General features: G+C 38.5%; 1 protein-coding gene across 4 annotated transcripts in view; it reads left to right on the top strand.

Annotated features, from left to right (window-relative positions):
- The window catches only part of LOC118816761 (collagen alpha-1(XIX) chain), a 278,363-nt gene that overhangs the window by 150,969 nt on the left and 107,280 nt on the right, over positions 1-20,114 (top strand). For all 4 annotated transcript variants that reach the window (XM_036583340.1, XM_036583341.1, XM_036583339.1 and 1 more), the window contains 2 exons: positions 13,376-13,438; positions 13,550-13,594. In XM_036583340.1, coding sequence (XP_036439233.1) covers positions 13,376-13,438; positions 13,550-13,594 — 108 coding nt within the window. The remainder of the gene's footprint in view (positions 1-13,375; positions 13,439-13,549; positions 13,595-20,114) is intronic.

Raw genomic sequence — 20,114 nt, 5'->3', positions numbered from 1 at the left:
AACCTCACTGAGAAAAGGAGACGGACACATCAAACAAAGAAGCTGAACGATGGACTGACCACCCCAGAGTCCAGACCTCAACACCACTGAATGTGTTTGATTACTTCAGAAAATGATCAACCAGCTTCTAAGACTGAACTTTGGAGGAGTGTCTGCAGATTCTTTGAGGAACTGAAAGTGAGTCTCCTGAATAGAATGGAAGCTGGAATAAAGGGAGAGAGTCACACACTAAAAACTGGAAAAATATATATTTAGACTTCTGATTCTTTATTTTATATATGTTTTCTGCTTTTCTCCTGATGCTGAAAAATGACTCTTGTTCCTATTGGTCGAGAGCGGTCTCTGACTTTTACACATACTGTATATGGGCAAAGCTCTTCTTGGCGCTAGAGAAGCCTTCTAACACTTGTTAGGGCAGTGACTGAACAGTGTAGGATAAACAAGATAATGTACTTTATTGATTCCCAAAGCGGAAATCAGGGAAGCTTCAACAGAGCCTGAAATTTTGGTTAGAAACCAAATATAACCTGAGAACATTCTGCCAACCTGAGCTGAACTGTCCACAACTCCGTAGTTCTAATGGTGCCTGTAAGTTACCTTAGCAACAATGTTTAGTTACCTAGCAACAGTGACAGCTGCCATCAGTTCACTGATAAACACCATTAAAAAATAATAAAAAACCTAATTATCAGCCGTCCAGAGTTTCTTGATTTCATTCATCAGTTAATGAATTCAAAGAACATCCCAAACTTTTTGATTTGGACTACATTAAGACTACATAATATGTTGTTTTCATGCAGATATCTTGGACCTTGCTGCCTTAATACAGACGACTCCAGCATGCCAGTTTAAAAATTTTAGTTTAAAGTTTAAAGTAAAGACAAAAGTAAGGAAGAAGGATGCAGTTGGTAGGGAAAACTCAAGCAGGGGAAAAACGTTGGCCAAAATCCTTTCCACCAAATTGTCAGCATCTTTACTTAATTAAGTCGTTGTAGCGTAAACAAAGTCATTCAGAGTGGTTTTTATATGAAATGGATCATCGCAGAGATTTCCTTACAGTGGTGGTGATAGGAACCAGGGGTCACCGTGACTACAACACAAATATAGACATTTTATTTACTATCCAGAACCACCAGTGAACCTACACGAGTCTTCTGAGTTTATATGGAATGTTGTTGATGGAAAATAGTGGAAAATCTAAAAAAGCAAGTTTTCTTTGGGGACTATTTTGCTTTACAACCCTGGATGCATCTTTTCAGCCTGTAAGGATTTTCAAAATACATTTTAGGCCAAAGCCTTGTCTTAAAACTGTCATAAAACAATGTCTCAGGCATCAGGCAGCAATAACTTTCTGTGATGTAGCTTTTAGAGGCATTACCCTTCAGATGTCTGGATCCTATCACCACCACTGTCCACCACTGTAAACAGTTGTGAATTGGTAAGTTTCTCTAGCTCAGGGGTGGCAACTCAAACATTAATAAGAGTCATTTTGTCCTTTCAACAAAACCAAACCACCTCAGGAGCCACAACATTTTATGTTCATTTTACCATCTTGGCTGTAAATATGTCTCAGTGTGTGCTGATGTACTAGAATATGAAAAATACAATATAAATAAAAAAACACAGACTTACTTTGGTCTGCTTTAGGCTTTAGTTCAGCTATAACCACTTTCCTAATGTCTCCAGCAGCAAAAATGTCTCTCAAAGTTCGACGTTTTACGAGGCTGAAGTCTCTTCTCATTCTCCAGCTTCTTGTTTGAATTTTCCAGTTCCACCTTAAATGTTGCCTGAGGTGCCAGAATGTAACTGCTACACCATTTAAGGTGGAATGGGACAATTCAAACAAGAAGCTGGTGAATGAGAAGCAACTTCAGCTTCGTGACTTTTTAGTGTTTGACAGTTTCTTGTTGCAGATTAAACGTATCAGGAAACCAGCTGGAGTGATTATAAACACAAATCAGTCCATTCATCTCCAAATTATCGATGTTCATCTTAAATCTCTCTCTTTGCCGTTTCTTTAGCTACTAGCTAGATGAGACTGTTGTCTGTGTTGCTATGGTGACCAGCAGTCTGCGCTGATCTTCAGGGTTAAAGGGTGAATCAGCAGTTCTACATTAACTCCAGAGTTTAAGACCATTTATTGTTAAACTGTGTTGAACGATCAGCAGAGCTTTATTTTACTGTGAAGGAGGTTTATTTTATTTTTACCTACAAATCTGATTCTGCTGTAGAGCCACAACAGGGCAGTGAAAGAGCCGCATGTTTTGCCGATCCCTGATCTAGAACATCCAACCACTCTGAATGACTGATTTAATTTTTCGAACATTTTGAAGTAAAATTCCCCGTTAAGAGTTAGGGGATGAGTCCACAAATATTTGAGAGGTGATGTCCAGCAGTTGGGTCCTGTTGGATCTGGACAAATATTTCAAGCTGTTCTGAAGAGTCTAACTGCAGGGGAGGTCAGTGTTAAATACAGTTTTGAGAATCTTTGCTTAAAAAGTGAATGGTGACTACATATTGTATTCCTGCTAATGCTAACGAGTTATATATATATAATGAATTCTGTATGTCTGCATGGCCCAGGCAGCTAAGTAGACTTATAATAACGTTTAATCAGTGGGGTCTCAAAATGGAGCTTTGTGTTTGAGCAGTCCAGTTGTAAAGACCTAATTAAGTACTGACTCGTGTCCCCTAATCCCTCCTAAATGACAGTAATTGTGCTCTAAACACGCTGTCTGAAGGGAAGACCAATTCGAGCCGTAATCGACCTCAGCAGTGACAAATGCACCTGGCATTTGAATAGCAGCGTCCAAGTTTTATTGCGATGGAGGAACAAAGGATGTAGATCTTGGCATAATTAAAAGTAGAGGGAGCTTAATGACTTAATAACAGGATGTAAAACTCCATCAAACCCTCCTGGCATTTGCTTAGTCTGTTTATTTATGTTCTTCTTTTATCAAGGGCTGGGAGATAGCAGCTCTGACAGATGCTGGGCCTTCCGGAATATTGGAAGTTGCTGCTTTGCATTAACGTTGTTTAATGGAGTCCATGATCGAGTACTAGGCATGATCACATCATGCATCAAGCCCAGAGTCTGTTAGAGGAATACTTCATCTGACTAATGCTAATGCTGCTAGTGGCGAATAAAAGCTACTGGAGACCTGTTAGCATGATTGCTTTGGCACAGCGCTAACCAGTCACCACTGGCTTTCAGTTGTTAGCATTTTTTGAGATTCATATTGGGTTTTGCAGATCGTAGATACTGAATTAATTGAGATAGGCAGTAAAAACCGTGTCCTGAGCATATTTATTCACAAAGCAGACAGAACCAAATTTAACAGCAGGTCACACGCTCTTTATTCAGAATTATACCATCCTACCAATCTTCAGTAATTAATCACATCTCTTTGACACGTAATGATAACTCTAAGCTTCAGTGTGATGATCATATTGCTCAGTCTCAAATTTAGAGTGTTTAGCATTAAGACCTAGTCTGATATTGTATTTAAAGCAACACGTAGGCTTCAGAATGACATTCAGCTGCGCGGAAGATCTAAAACGAATAGGATGCTAATTATTAGCTGTGTCTTAGTGATATTTTATATTATTCCTTCCAACCAAACTATAAATTAGTGCATAAAAGAGAGACAACTTGTTTGGTTAGTCCAGGAGTTGGCATCATGCATCTCTTTTACTGCCCTGTTGTGGCTCCACAGCAGAATCAGATTTGTAGGTAAAAATAAAATAATCCTCCTTTACAGTAAAATAAAGCTCTGCTGATCGTTCAACACAGTTTAACAATAAATGGTCTTAAACTCTGGAGTTAATGTAGAACTGCTAATTCACCCTTTAACCCTGAAGATCAGCACAGACTGCTGGTCACCAAAGCAACACAGACAACAGTCTCATCTAGCTAGTAGCTAACGAAGCGGCAAAGAGAGATGAACATCGATAATTTGGAGACAAATGGACTTATTTGCGTTTAGAATCACTCCAGCTGGTTTTCTGATGCGTTTAATCTGCAGTGAGAAAACGTTTGAGGAAAAGTTTCCTGCTGGAGATGCGAGAAAAGCAGCTACAGCTGAACTAAAGCTTAAAGCAAAGCAAAGTAAGTCTATGTTTTTGTTTATATTATGTTTATTAGTTTATACTACAACATTACAACAGTACATATTAAGACATATTTTTAGCCAATATGATGAAATGTTACTTCAACAAAATGGACAAATTTTTTGGCAGAATGAACGCACCCTTAATCAAACGATCTGAATTTACTGCTGAGATCAGTTGACAATATGCAGTGTAATTAATGTGCTAAGCTGGTAGCAGGGAATGCTCTCCTGGCTTGTCACCGTGATCCATCCAAGAACATTTCCCACATGGACATGGTCCTGGAGCTCAGGGTCACTGAGCCAGCTCCTGCCAAAGAGGACCTGAGGGAGACCCATTTGCCTCTGTGCATCAGTGAACCCTGACAAAAGGAGTGTGTGTGTTCTCAGTGCTCCAATTTGCTCCTCTGTAAGGAGTGTGTGTGTGTGTGTGTGTGTGTATTTGAGCCAGCCGTGTCTTCACGCATAGGCAGTGGACTGTGAATGACTGAGACTTGAAAAAAACAGTGGAAGAGAGACAGACAGACAGACAGACTGGGTGGCATCTGCATAAGGCTGTCTTGCGCTGACAGGGCACAGCAGGGTTTGGCAGCACTCTGGTGGGATGACATGGTAAAAAAGTGGTTTGTTGGTCTTGGTTACTCACCGCAAATAGACGACCCTGTGGAGTTTCACCAAGACATGCAGTGCCTTATGCTGTTCCACTGCTGCTCCAATTTCACACTGATATCTTTACCTGGTTCTGTTTACATTATGATTCATAATATTCCAATGACGTCATGCAGTCATGCTGCCACCGTCTTGGTAGGATCTTTTAAGTTCATTCCGCAGCGCAGTGTTGGTTATGAGGTAATAGTCATAAACGATCCAGCAAAGGCCATAAAACGTGTTAAAAACTAATTTGTAAAGCATATTAACCAATATATTTGAGTGCACTGCCTTGATTTTGTTTGATTTGTTGCTTTAGTGTTAGTGTAATAATTAGAATAGACTTTACTTTTCAAGATACAGAAGGTCACTGTACAAATTTTAAAGCAAATCACAAACACAGCTACATATTAAATATGGAAAATGGAGTTAAACTTTAATGATGTTTACATGCTACATCAAACTCTTATTTAGCGAGGAAGACTTTATGTTCCCTTAAATGTATTATCTGAATTTCAGCTACTCAGTTTTGCAGTTTTCATGTTAATACATTTCATTTTTGGAGATGCATGTGTTTTAATCTGGATATCGCCTGAAGCAGCCTGAGAACTCTGGATAAAGGTTACACCAACAGGGCGAGTCAAGGTCAAAGAAGGCCAAATCTTTCATTTCGGTGTGCAGAACAGAAAGGAAGTTAAGGTCAGGTTCTGGAGCAGCGTTAAAATCAGACATGCTTGAGGCACCAACAATTCCAGTGTCTCTAAAGATCAGTCTGCACAAAGCTATAACAAATGATATGGTCCACCAGCTGAGCAGAACTATAGTGTGTTTCTACGACTAGATTTATTCAGCGACTTCCAGCGTTGTTATTATGTAAGGACAGCTGCATTTGCTTCCTTGATTTAAAGCACCTCAGCGCAGTCAATAAAAGCCTGAAGGAGTTTCCTGCATGCAGTTGCAATGAGAACATCAAACACTGGCGCTCTGGGCAAATGCTAGTTCTTATCTTGGATTAAGGCACAGATTCCTGTTCCTTACATCAAAAAAAGATGAGATAGGCTGCTTTGGAGTTTTCCATACGTGATATGCTGGCTTCATTTTCATGTTCAAGTATAGAGTTGATGAAAGAATCTAATCAAATATGTATTTAATAGAGCTAATAAATCTCCTCTATGAACATTTAAAATGCTAATTTACACCTTCTTAAGTTCCACTTAGCTCTTATGAAAAACCTCATTATGTTTGTGATGTAATAGAAACTTAATCCTAGTAATGAACCATGATTTATTAGATCTAACCTCTTAGGATGTGTCAGCTAAAGCTGGATCTGAAAAGAATTACAAGCTCCCATTGCATCTGAGTGCAAGTGGAGCTTAGTTTGTCACGAGAGCAGAATTTTTAAAGTTTTTCAGGAAATGTCAATCTAGTTACAATATTATTGATTAGCTTAAAAAATAGTAGTCAAGTCACATAGTCTTATATACATTGGACCAAAATGCCCAAAACGCACAACAGCACATTACACAGAAAATCATAGATATACATACTTAGATGCCGCCTTGCCTGTTGTTCTCTACCTGAGGCGATACGTCTGCACGTCCGCCATGTTGGAGAGGTCAAGATCTGCTTGTGAACAAGCTGACTTACATTGAGAGGTGATGAGCCTCAGGATTAAATCAGCCACAACTTCCTTATTACTCAACCGATTTTCTCCAAATCTGTTTTGTTACAGTCCTAAAACACAGATTAATCCAGGCTGCACGGATCTGCTCTCGGTAGCTTTTATTACTTTAATCACTGATCATGCTAATTAGCCATCCAGACCAACAGAAAATTATTCAGTCTGCACCTGACGTTAAAAACTCACACACATCAGCAAATTCATCAATGTATGAATCACTTCTAATCTTAATACATCTAATCTCTTGGCTTCCTATTCGCCAGCTTCTTGTTAGAATTTTCCCGTTCCACCTTAAGTGGTGCAGCAGTTACTTTCTAGTGCCTGAAGTTGCACCATTTTCCACCGGAAAATTTGAATAAGAATCTAACTTCAGGTTTGTGTAAGAAAATGCTAACGTTAATCTATTATGAATATCAACACGGATTAAGGAATGCTATAATTTACCAAGCTACAAAGCTTTAACCATCACTGTAAATAAATAACTGCTGCATAAAGTTAAACAGATGGACTACAGTCTGTAACTGTAGAACTACAGAGTGAAACTATATGGTCAGTAGAACAGATAAAATGGAGAGGTGGTCCTAATAAAGTGATGGTGAGTGTATGTGCTAATGAGTCTCGAATAAGCATAACATAGTGTTCGACTAAAGAATTGAAAGCACTGAACTGCTATATTTTAGTAATGAAAAAGCATCAATTTCTGTCGCATAGATACGAGCATCCATCCATCCCTCCATCCACCCATCCACTCTGACTTTAATAACATCTACTGCTGCTAGCTTTCTGATGCTACTATCATTCTGAGGGCTGTGTTGAGCTTTTACTCCAGAGAGAGGATAACAGAAGCAGCATCAGGAAGGGCCTGAAGGCGAAGTCTTGCTTGAAATGAGGAGCCAAATCTGCAGATGACGTAGTGCTAAACGAGGGAGAAAGCTCTCAAGACTTCTATTGTCTATGTTTAAAAAAAAAAAAGAAAAAGGTGGCAGACATTTTTGGCAGACCTCTCTGTCTCTGTTCTTCCCCTCTTTATCTTCTCTCATCCCTTTTTCGTTCACTCCCTCACCCCCTCACTTACTCTCTCTCTCTGTATCTCCTGCTGACTTACATCAGAAGGTTTTCTGCAGAGATCTCTTCCTGAGCTCTTCCTCACGTTGCATATTCCACACATCATCCACGTTTTATGAATCAGTGTCATCTTTCACACAAATCCTCCTCCATGAGGCTGCAGTCTGCTGCAAGCTCCAGCACCATCTCAATCCTGCTCTGAATTCACGGGAACATCTTTAATACTTGCATATGGGTATCGCTTTTTTTAGTCTCTCTTTAGTTCTGGGTATTTACTAGGTAAGTGTGAGGTACAAACTCCACAGTACAAGATAATTATTTTGGGTAACATGATATTAAGTCCACAGACAGTGTGTGGTGCACAGTCTCCAAAGTGCTGTGTAAACATTTTGCAATAAATGATGACAAATATTAAGACAGTCTGACTAAATTATACTGAAAAGAGGTTTTAGCCATCAAGCTGATAAAAGACACAGTAAAACACCTCATAATTATTTGGAATAACCAGATTGTAAGTATAAACATACATTAAATTTTAATGGCACATGTTTAAACAGGAATGTAAACCAGAATTACTGCGCAAGTTATATGACGTAAAATGATGGCACAAAGATTTCTAAAATAAATGTTCAAGTCCTATTAAAATCACAATGAGAGTCATTGCTTTCTTTTGCAGCCCAAACAGGTATATATTATGTAATTTTTTTGTGTACAATACTTTTATGTTATATCAGTATCAAAACAACTGCACAGCACAGTGGAGTTTGTATTGTTTACTTAACTAGTTAACATGCTGTGCATTTCAGTATAATTTAGGTAGACTGTCTTGGGACTTTGTCATGTTACCCATAATAATGACCTAGTACTTTGAAGCTTGTACCTTACACCTACCTATCTAATGCTTAGAAGTTAAGGGATTGTAAAGGGTTAACCTGCATGTGAATATAGATCAGGTGCGTCTGACTCCTAGCAGTTCTAGGGTCAGAGTTCTAGACTGCCTCTAGAAGCAACATCAGCACAAGAGCTGTGCATCAGGAGCTTCATGAAATGGGTTTCCATGACCGAGCACCTGCACAAGCTTAAGATCACCATGTGCAATGCCAAGCGTCAGCTGGAGTGGTGTAAAACATGCTGCCACTGGACTCTGGAGCAGTGGAAACGTGTTCTCTGGAGTGATGAATCAGCTTCAGTCTGATGATGAATCTGGGTTTAGCGGATACCAGGAGAACATTACCTACCGGAATGTACAGTACCAACAGTACAGTTTGGTGGAGGAGGGATGATGAGCTGGGCTGTTTTTCAGGGTTTGGGCTCTCAGTTCCAGTGAAGGGTGATGTTGATGCTGCAGCACAAAGACAATTTACACAGTTATCTGCTTCCAGCTTTGTGTCAGCAGTTTGGGGAAGAGCCTTTCCTGTTCCAGCATGACTGAGCCCCTGTGCACAAAGCAGCTCCATAAAGACATGGAGTGACCAGTTTGGTGTGGAGGAACTCCAGTGGCCCTCACAGAGCCCTGACCTCAACCCCACTGAACTCCTTTGGGATGAACTAGAACGGTGATTGTGAGCCAGACCCTCTCATCCAACATCAGTGTCTGGCCTCACAAATGCTCTTTAGACTGAATGGACAGAAATTTCCACAGATACTCTCCAAAATCTTGTAGAAAGCTTCCCAGAAGAGTGGAAGCTGTTATAGCTGCAAAGGGGGACAACTCCGTATTAATGCCCATGGTTTTGGAATGGAATGACCAACAACTTTGGCCAAATGTGTATGTCATAATGTTTGATGTTATAACAGCTAACCAGAGTATGCTTGACAAAAAATAGCATGTGACATAATCTGTCATGACAGCAATCAGTAGTGTAACTTGAAGGAAAGCTGAACAAAATCTGTCGAGACAGGTCATTACAGCAGCAATGATATGTGAATTGCATGCTTATGTCGGTGTTACATAGCAGGGTTCAAGTGAAGTGTTACCCAGTCAAGTTATAGGTTGATTCATAAAAGGTGCTACAGACTCATAAGACATGATGGAATGAAGGTGTGAAGGAAAAAATGAGCCACCTCATTTCTGAAACGTGGTGGAATGGGCATTTACAGCTGCCAGTGGTACTGACTCACTCGTCTTTATTGATGATGTAACTGCCGACAGCAGCAGCAGGATGAATTCTGAAGTGTAGAGCAGCATCCAACCAAATGCTTCAAAGCACTTTATCTTGCAGAACGACCGTGACCTGCAAAGTACTAAAGCGGCCATGGAGAGTTTGTGGGCCAAAAAGTTTAATGTACTTGACATGTTCAGTCAATCATTCAAGCTGACCTTCACTAAACATGCCTTTCACACACACATGACAAAACTGAAAGTAAAAAAAAGACAGTTTTAGAAAATATTGTTTTCAACAGTTAAATATCTATATATTATCAAACAAACTAAACTGGAATTTTCATTCTCACCATAGTACTGAGACAGCATCTCAGACTTAGTGCTCATGCACAAAATCCTTCTATTTTAATTTTGTTGGATCTTAATGCAGGTTTCAAAACAGTTGGTTACAAGACTCTAATCCCACATCTTAAAAACTGGGTACACCTATCTGGCACATTTTAGAATGGTTTAAATCATTTTTAATGAGTACCTTTGTGGAGTCCCACAAGGTTCCATTTTAGGGCCTTTGCTTTTCTTTTTGTATGTGTTGCTTCTAGGTAATGTCATCTGGAAACATAATATCAATTTTCATAGCTATGATGGCACGCATTTCCATTCCTCTTGAAAATCAAGACTCTGTTGACAGGCTGACCAGCTGTGTGTCAGACATTTTTGGTGGATGTCTTCAGCTAAATCATGAAAAAAATGATGGCTACCATTACTGTCACTCAGAGAAGCCTGTAGAAAAAATGGAAGCCTGTTTCCAGGAAATGTTTTTCCTTCCATTCTACAAATTGTTTTCCTCTCTTCCAAACCAAAAAAAAATGTGAGACATAAAGTCGTTAACGAAGCTGTTAGCAATGTTGGAAAACCAATGCACTTTCTACTAAGACTTCTCAGTATAAAAGCTGATGAATCTGTAATGAGCGTCTCTTTTAGAAAATCAGCCCTTTAATGCTATACTGATCTCATCGTTGCTGTTATGCATGAGAAAGACTGGTAACATATGGCATAGATAAACTCACTGGTTTAATACACTGTAGTAATAATGAGATCAATCTAGCATTTAAGATTTCACAGATATTTGTCTGGTTTCTCAGTTTTGACTCACCTTGTAACTCACTCTGCACATTAAAGAATATGTTCTTCAACCTGATTGTGATTGTAGAGCCAAAAAAAAAGAAATCACTGTCTATTTGATTATAGCTTGCTTATAGAGATATGAAAGTCTACATGCTCTCGAATGGGGAGCAGTGCTGGGTGGTGTTAACAGAATTCAGTATTACAGTATTTTCCAAATATATCATGCAATCAGGTGATATTTACACTGACTGGACTTTTTGTTCTGTTTTCTTAAAAAACAACACCAAATGGGATCTTAAAGAGTATCCTAAATGTTAACCCAGACACAAACCAGATTTCCAGAAAGGAAGCTTACAATTTATTTATTCTTTATGTATTTTAAATCATGCTGACAAAGTTAACATGACAAATTAATGTCGTTCATTTTTTTAGGTTGGCCTTTCAAACCATCTGTAGTAGCTTAGGCTGAAGTCCAGCTGTTTGCGCACTGTATGATGCTATGATAGAATCCACGATTGTAGACCTCTCGTCCAAATACAGATTTTAAATGGCTTCTTTGACAGACGACAGTGGACGGTGCCCACAGGAAATCTTTTGGATAAATCACCAAGCAGCAGAATAAAACAATAACAGTGTAGAAAGCTGCACTTCCCTTCGGGAGCCTCCACTTTAATCTGTGATCATATACTGTTATTGAAAGTAATAAATACATTCTGATGAAGTTTATTAGTATTCCCATTGCTTTTAAAATGGGAAAAATCTTTCTTAAGGATCAAATTTGAGCAAATAAGACAACGTAAGTCATATAAGACAACACAAATTCCAGAGTTCCTCACTTCTATAACTTCACCTCTTTCTGTAGTGCCCTTTATTGGCCATTCTGCCGGTGCTATGGAAGATGTTGAGCTGCTAGTGACCAATGAGAGTTTAGTAGGAGGGTTATGAGAAGCCCCTGCTGTGAGAAACAATTCACGCCTCTCCACAAACATGTTCGTGCGAGATAAAAAAGAACAACTGCAGCTTTCTTTTCAACCAACACCCTAAACAAACAGCATTAAAACATAATAAAAGCACTATAATAAATGTTGACTTACCTATGAGAGTGAAAATATGTGTCGCTTCAGGTTGTATATACCATACCAAGTATATTCTGTCAACATTAGCAAAGAAGAAATGCATGGCTCTCATGAGGTAAATGCACACATATTAATCTTTGGAATATATGTGGATCCTTAGAATGTAATAAAAGCCTGAATTCAATGTTTCTTTCAAAACAAACTGAAGTGCCAAGCAGGTGTTTACATACACTGCAATTAACTAAGCATTTTGTTATATAGCAATAAAAAATAACCATAAACACAGTGAAAACACTTTTATAAATGTTGACGTTCTTGCTAATCTACAAAGATGAGGTCTGGCTTGTTTCTGGTTTTGTAATTCAAACTAAATTTTTGGTCATCTTTTATTCACATACTGACCTCATCTATGAATTCGGACAGATAGTTCTTGAAAGTAACTTTTTTCCTCATGTGTTCTTCAGTTACTGACTTTTTTTATTCACAGATTCATCCAAACATGCTTTAAATGTCAGGCAAATTAAATTTATTTCAATTTTATTTTCCTTTTTTTGGTGTTGGACTGTGAAGTCACAAATAAGACTGCCAGTGTTTGACACAGCCTCTCTAAACTAATGATATAGATATTTTGCTGAATATATTTTAATGTGCTTATGTTGGAAAACATGGCCAGTTAAGACAGAACTAGACTGAATTAATTGTGTTTTGACTTTCAACTAGCCCCGCCATTGTTTACAATGAGCCCCACCAGCGGGTTTAGCTGTAATATTCTTGCTCGTCTACAAAGATGAAGTCTGGCTCATTTCTGGTTTTGTAAATCATACTAAATATATCCCACCACCATTATTAAAAAGAAAAAATTGCACGCACAATTGAGGGACATTCAGAAATTGCATTATATAGCGATTGTGAAAAGGGGTTAAGAATAGCTCAGCTGGTTTACGTTGTTTTTCCATGTAATTACTGAATAAGAGTCCTGAGAATGTAACAAAAGTCTCAGAGTTAGAGTTTTTTCATTATACACTGAGCATGCTCAGCAAACGTACACATACACTTCAGTTAACTAAGTTTGTTGTATATCAGTACTGCTAAAACTTCAGCATTATTGTGTGACCAGTGCTGGTGTGGCTAATACAGCCCCAGGACCAGTGCTCTTCTCCTAAACGATCAGCAAAATGCCTCTCCACTCTTTTGTAAATGCTGACTCAGGCTTGTTGTAAAAGAGCCTGATATATTTACTGTGCACTGACGCATACTGCTCAGTGTCCTGGATGCTTCTGCTTCCCCCAGTAGAGCACAGAGCACGCTCTTCCAGCAGAGAGTCTTAAGATGGAGGCCGAGAGGGAAGCAGTGGAAGAGGAGCTCATCTGCAGTGAGAAAGTGCCATCTATTGGCCAAGAAATGGCTCAGAGAAAGACTGCAAGCACTGATTTGATGGTTGGGACTTCAGCGGGGCATGAGTTATTCGGCTTTTGAGGTCCCCTAAATTTGATGTGAGTGCAGCAGATGTTGCATTTCTGTGAACGTGAATCAAACGTGCTGTTCTGTTGTTGTGCTTGTCCTCCAGGGGGAGAAAGGAGACCCAGGTGTGACCGGGGAGGCCGGACAGAAGGGAGAGCAGGGGGATGCTGTATGTAACACACACTCACACGTCTTCACACAGACACCAGGTTTTCACACATTTCTGTGCTGACTGTGTGTCACTCTGTTGTTAAACATTGCCCCCCCCACCTCTCTGCAGGGTCAGCCCGGTCAAGAGGGAGCCAGTGGAATTAAAGGACAGAAGGTATTGTATGTGTGATGTGTGCAGATGGTATCCTGTAGGGGAGAGTGGGGCACAGACTAACATGGGGTACATTTTACATAGTTAAACATGTTAAAATAGAGTGACCTCGTCTCCGAATTCAGACAAGATAATTCACCCTGAAGGCCACATACTATAAAAATAACCTTTTTCCTCATGTGTTCTTCTTCAGTTACTGATTTTTATGTGCTTTTTTTGACTTTTTTATTCACAGATTCCTCAAAACATGCCTTAATGTCATGCAAATGAAATTTATTTCAATTTTAATTTCCTTATATTTGCTGTTCGACTGTGAAGTCTCAAATAAAAGTGCCAGTGTTTGACACAGCCTCTCTAAACTAATGATACAGATGTTTTCCTAAATATCTTTTCGGTTTGGAAAGCTTGACTGATTCAGAAAGAGCTGTATTGAAGTAATTGTGTTTTAAACTAGCCCAGCCATCGTTTACCATGAGCCCTGCCAGTGGGTTTAGTTGTAACGTTTACGCTCCTGGTTGTTAGTGTAATTTGTAACACTTTTTATTAAGCCCGTATTCATAAACCATCATAACTGTACTTATAATTCTTTGTAACTTGGTAACAATGCTTTCTAAGCATACTTGTTCTTTAATAATGCTTCATATGGCTCTGATAATGAACTGTAATTCTTTGTTGACTTATAAAGTGTAATAGTGCGTAGAATCTAATGTCAGTAATCATTAAATTGCCTTGTAAATGGATAATGACTTGTGCGTAATTATAAATCGCCTGTAATAAAGTAAACTAATAATTAAAAAAAACATTATAAACACTTACTGACTGAAAAGTAACTGTTATATTTTGTTATTCTTTGTTAGAACTAAATTATATGGTACTATAACCTTTTTTCTTAATATCTGAAAATAAAAAAGTTATAGTAAACACAGTTATTATGTACAGTAAGACATTGTTTTCACCATTTGTTTGTCCTTCAATGCCCATATATGACCAGAATGCATAAGTGGCACCTGATTAACCTTGCAATGCAGGAAACTCTCTAAGCTGATCCTCCAATAAAAAAAAGACATACCGTATATTACAGAGTGCACACTGACATAAATGAACAGTACAACATTTAACATTCAAATGTGAATAACAAACATAATAAAGTATCCATCACTTGAATCACTCAGTTATGGCATTATAAATCGTCAAAATGGTTTTAGAATTGTCAAGACGTATTATAGGTACTTTATAGTTATGTACAGGTCATTATCCTCTTAATAAGCATTATAATGAATAGAGACAGTATATTTATAAATCATAAAAGATCTAACTCTAGCACATTATTACATACTTATGAGACATATTTTGTGTTTGCTCACAAAGCATTGTTGCCAAGTTACAAAGAGTTACAAGCACATTTACATCTATTTCTGAATACAGGCTTCATAGAATGTGTTACCTCATATATAATTGTGCTCAAATGCTTTTTACATTATTGAACAAAGACCAAAATTAGCTCTGCTCCCTCCTACACCAGCAAGTTTTCAGTAACTGTGCCTGAGTGGGGGGGTTATAGCAAAAAATATCACAAAATACAGTAAATGTCACAATGTTTAGCTTTTCTGAGGTCTGTAGACAAATAGGAATGGACAAAAAGCGCTTTAACAGCATTGCCTCATATTAAAAAGGCTATAAAAACTAGAAGAAAGTATTTAAGAAAAAATAGGAGGGAAAAATGTCCAGTCAACTACATGGAACTATGCAGTTTATGCTATACAATCATTGCAGCTGTTTACAGGCTTTCTGTATATTTAATTTAGGCCTGGTAGATGCTAATGAGTGACGAGTTACCCAGTGATGATGCTTCACAGGCGAAGATCACTGTGTGGGAAAGAGAACAGATAGAGAACAGCATGACTAGTTTAACTTTAAACAGCTTGCTAAATGATATATAGTACGTAATATGTAGGGACAGCAAGGCGCAAACTCACACAGGGTAAAATGTAACATGGATATTTCATGCTGTTAAACAGGTTTAAGTAGGACATGCTTTTATTCATGTTCTCATATTCCCATAGCAACATCATCTGTGAAGTTAGACAGATATTTTTCAAGATTCACCATGAAGACTAAATCACTGAATTCACACATATATTACTTTAAATTCCCTCTTGTAGCTGTAATATAGCATCAATTTGAAGCATGTAAATAACTCACAGTGAGAGCTAGCCAGGCTAAATTACAGCCTAACATGCTGTTAAGCCTCTCAAGTAAAGGTAAGCCCTGGAAACACAGTTGTATGTTTTCGATTGTAGCAATGATGTTGCATGTTTTAAAAATATTAATCAAGCTTTAATACATTTAAAATTATTAAGCAAAAAACAACTGTGTTAGGGTGTGCCCCCTCTCCCCGGACATGTAATGTTTTATTCCCATCTGCTGATATAAAACATTGAAGGGCATTAACAAGCTGTTAGATCACTTTAGAGCAGGAGAAATTAAAGTATTTTCTGTACAGCTTAAGTGTCACGATGTTCAGAGGAGTTTTAAAACTGTGAAAACATAATACGCCATTGTTTCCCACAGGCATCTATAGCTGAATTTGAGACCACCTCCTCTGTAACTTACTCACTTGTGCACGTTAAAGCAATGTTTTTTTTTTTCTATGAGGGGGAGCTGTTAAAGCAATAAGCCACAAGAGGCTGTGCGTTACTGCGATTTTATTACGGGGATAGGTGTTCTTAGAAAACGGTGGCCAACATAAACTTTGATGAGATACACACTTTGTCAGAAAGCACTTTAAGTTGTTATTAATAATAATCGACAAAAACAAGTATTCCGCCGAAAAAATTTAGTTCCTTTAGCATATCGTCACTGTCCAACGAAAAAAAGGATTTCCAAAATAGTAACTTTACAGGAGAGGACAAAAACCCTCTTACCTTCCAATGAAACTTAATGTAAAGTGATTTTGCAGCATTTTTATTGGTCCATTTATCATGAAATATTCACACAGTGTAAAGGACAGCTGGTGCAGCGCAGGAGTTTAAATACAGGATCCTACAGCCTAACAGTGCAAAATACAGCTAAGTTCAGTCTGGGTTTGACACGACTTCTGACTGAAACACGAACATTTGAAGTTTGAAATCCATTCAAGTGGCATTTTTACACGTTTATACTGCAGTTTTACAGTTAATCATAATGTAAGTGCATTAATTCGTATTAATGATGGAGCTGTTTAGGCTGTTGGCTCTTTTAGCCTGTTAGCCAGCTGACCAGCCCAGTTCTAGTTAAGAACATAAGCTGTCAGCTCCTCAGTTTAAACAACAAAACAGGTTCTTACTTCATCAGTACACTCGGTGATCCATGCGATCAGCATGAGAGTCAAAAATTAATCCATTAATGGCAGAAGGGCTTTGTTCGTGCTGTGGCGCAGTGATACAGAGTTCAGTTGTTGTGAGGCGGTCATAGGTGTGCTTCGAACATGGCTCAGCCAATCAGATTTTAGGACTGGAACTATTAGTTTTATAAGTAGAGTTAAACCCAGGCTGAATGTTAAACGGCAGCATTACAGGCAAAGACTATTCCGTTAATGGCACAAGGGTTTTTCGTGCTGTGGCGCAGTAATACAGAGTTCAGTTGCTGTGAGGCGGTCATAGGTAGGGCTGGGTATCGTTTAAAAATGTTTAATACTGATACCAATATGATACTTTCAATATGATATCGATACCATAGTGATACTTTTTTCAATACCATTTTTCTAATTGTGATAAAAAATACAAAAAAGGAATAATTATTAGTATGATTCTCTTTTTCTACTGCATACCAGGCAGATATTAGTGTGTTTGACGGCATATCTCTGAATGGGGGCTGATACTTGGGATTTAATGCTTTTGTCTTCTCTCTGAATAAATAAGAACACAGAGAAAAACGTATTTACAAAGCACAAACACATTATTGTGACCACTGTTATAGGTACAACATAGAGGGATAAAACAAAGGCTCTATCCCGTGTATCCCACCTAAATCAGGGAGATTCAACAGTCGAAAAGGGCTGCAGTCTTTTAACAGTAAAAGTGTTTACTGCTCTGTGGCTTCTTCTCTCCTCTAAACGGACATCCTGAGCTTTTCTGCTACAGTGAAAGGGGATGTTTCTCTGTGAGCAACCACATTAGCGCAAGTAGAACTGGTATTATGGCCCCAGCACTGTCAAAGCCCTCACCTTCAACATGAAAATGACATGCAAGTTAACAAGCAGTGCTGTTCTTTGAAATTCTGCAGCTTTCTTTACAGAGATTAATTCCATGTGTAATCAAACGTTTCATTAGATTTGACGTATTGCCGATGTTGGAAGCCACTATCTTGAGGCCCTTGTTGCACCTGGAACTGTTCCTAGTAACCTTTACGAAGTAGAGTCAGACTTTCGACCTCTTTGACATATTTATCTTATTTAGCAGTAAGGTTAACTCCAGTAATCTCTCGTGATTTGCGTTTTATGCAAAGTATCGAAAATAGGCACTGATTTTTTTGAGATTCTTTGATTCGGTAGTACCAAGATGTTTCGGTCGGTGCCTTTTCGGTATCGAATTTCGGTACCCAGCCCTTGACATAGGTGTGCATATATCATGGATTTTACAACGGTTTTGAACGCAGCTCAGCCAATCAGATTTTAGGACCAAAATGACCTGTTTTATAATGAGCTAAGTCGCTTTTCTGAGCATCATTTAAAGAGAAGAAACGGCCATGAATCCACACCAGCAGGAGCTCATAAATGCACATATTTGCTGAGATAATGACCATCTTAATAATCCTGATTTCTTTAACAAGAAAGTATCAAACTATTTTTCTATCTTGCTTTAGTCTAAATCTGTCTTTTATGATATGTGTAGTTTTTCAGTGTCCTAGAGGTCTGATGATGCCTACATAAAACACTGATGGAACACTCAGAAAACCACGTCTTCATGTAATTTATTTATGTATTGTCCGTCTCTAGGAACCAGTCTTTTTAAAGTAAAGAACAAAAACTCTCATTTTGACTCCACTGCATAAAGGCTTTCACTCAATGCATGATTTTAAAAACTCAGTAAAAAAATAAAATAAAATAAGTAAATTAGCATATTCATGTAAATGCAAATCAGATCTGTTTTTGAGCATTCTCTAGTTTAAATGCAAAACAGATTGGTTTAAAAAAAAAAGCTACTGTAAGCATCGCTGTGCATGTTGGTGGATGTGGGGGAGTGCTAGCAGAGGTTTCTGAGTGAAGAGGCGGCTTCGTCCTCACCTGCCAAGCTTAAAGCACAGGGACAGCGAGTGGGCTATAGGCAGCGGCGCCACTCACTTCCACACAAGCCCTTCTGAAGCCCTACCTTTTACACCTCCTTCTTTATAAGCCCTTTAAAAAAGCCTGTAAAACTGGGGTCCATTTCGACCCCACACTGAGCCTCGCCACTCCAAAGCCCCACACCTGAGCAGCGGGGAACTGAAGTGTCCTTGCGGGATGATACGTGGGTTTTTTTTTAGTATATTGTTCAAAGGCTGTCAAAGTGCACTGCCTTCGCCACAGTCAGCTCTATTATCGTGGTTGCCAGATGTGTAGAGGTGGTAGTGGTAAATCTCTGTTGTTCCTTCCTAAAGCACTTCGGTTGGGATTAGTTTTACATGAAGAGGGATTTTAGAGTGGTTTCAGTGATTTCTAGTTGGGTCATATCAGTCATTTTTACGGACTGCACTTCCACATCAGTGAAGCCTTTTTTACTGCTGTAGAACTTGCCATGGCAATAACCCCAGGTTAAATTACTCTTGTGAGAGTCAACATCCTAAGTACTCTGTTCGGACAGGATTAGTTTTAATTAGTTTCATTGGAAGGGGGAAGGGGTAATGTTATTTCAACAGAGGAACTGTGCAATGTTTATGACCAATCTCACAAAATAAGAAATCTTGCTGCAAATGGCTACTCGATTCGCGCACCACCTTCACTCCAGAAAAAAAAAAAATAAAACATGTCCAAACATTAAATTTAGCTGGTAATTTAAAAACATTTAATTTACCCATTATTTTCTGTCTTAAGTCAGTACTCCAGTGGTTGGGACGACATGTCACGGTTTCCTTTGTCCCTGTCTTTATCTGTTTCTTCCCCTGTGTTGTAGCCATGTGCTTTTTAGCCATGTGCTTGTTTTTGTTATGGTTCTTGTGCTCCGCCCTTTTCCCACCTTCCCTATTAGGATCTTCACCTGTTTGTAGTCCCTGCCTCCTGGGAATTAGCTGTAAAAGTTAAACTAGTAAGATGAACGTGTTTCCTGTATTTGCAGTGTGTTTGTGAAATATATTTTTTTCTGAATTTTTTGTTTTAACGTTGGAATGAGTACATATTTGAGTACGTATTTTCTTTGCTTTAGCCGCAGAGAACACAAGCAAATGGTTCTTATAGTTCCTCAACACTAAAAAAACTATTTTTCACAGTATTTGATAGCATTTTACTGACGTGAGGATTCACACGAGCTTAATATAACTCGAGGTTATTTCTATGGTGCTTTTTTTGCTG

This window comes from Colossoma macropomum, unplaced genomic scaffold, assembly GCF_904425465.1.
Source record: "Colossoma macropomum unplaced genomic scaffold, Colossoma_macropomum, whole genome shotgun sequence".
Lineage (NCBI taxonomy): Eukaryota > Metazoa > Chordata > Actinopteri > Characiformes > Serrasalmidae > Colossoma > Colossoma macropomum.
This window is presented reverse-complemented; position numbering and strand designations above follow the sequence as displayed.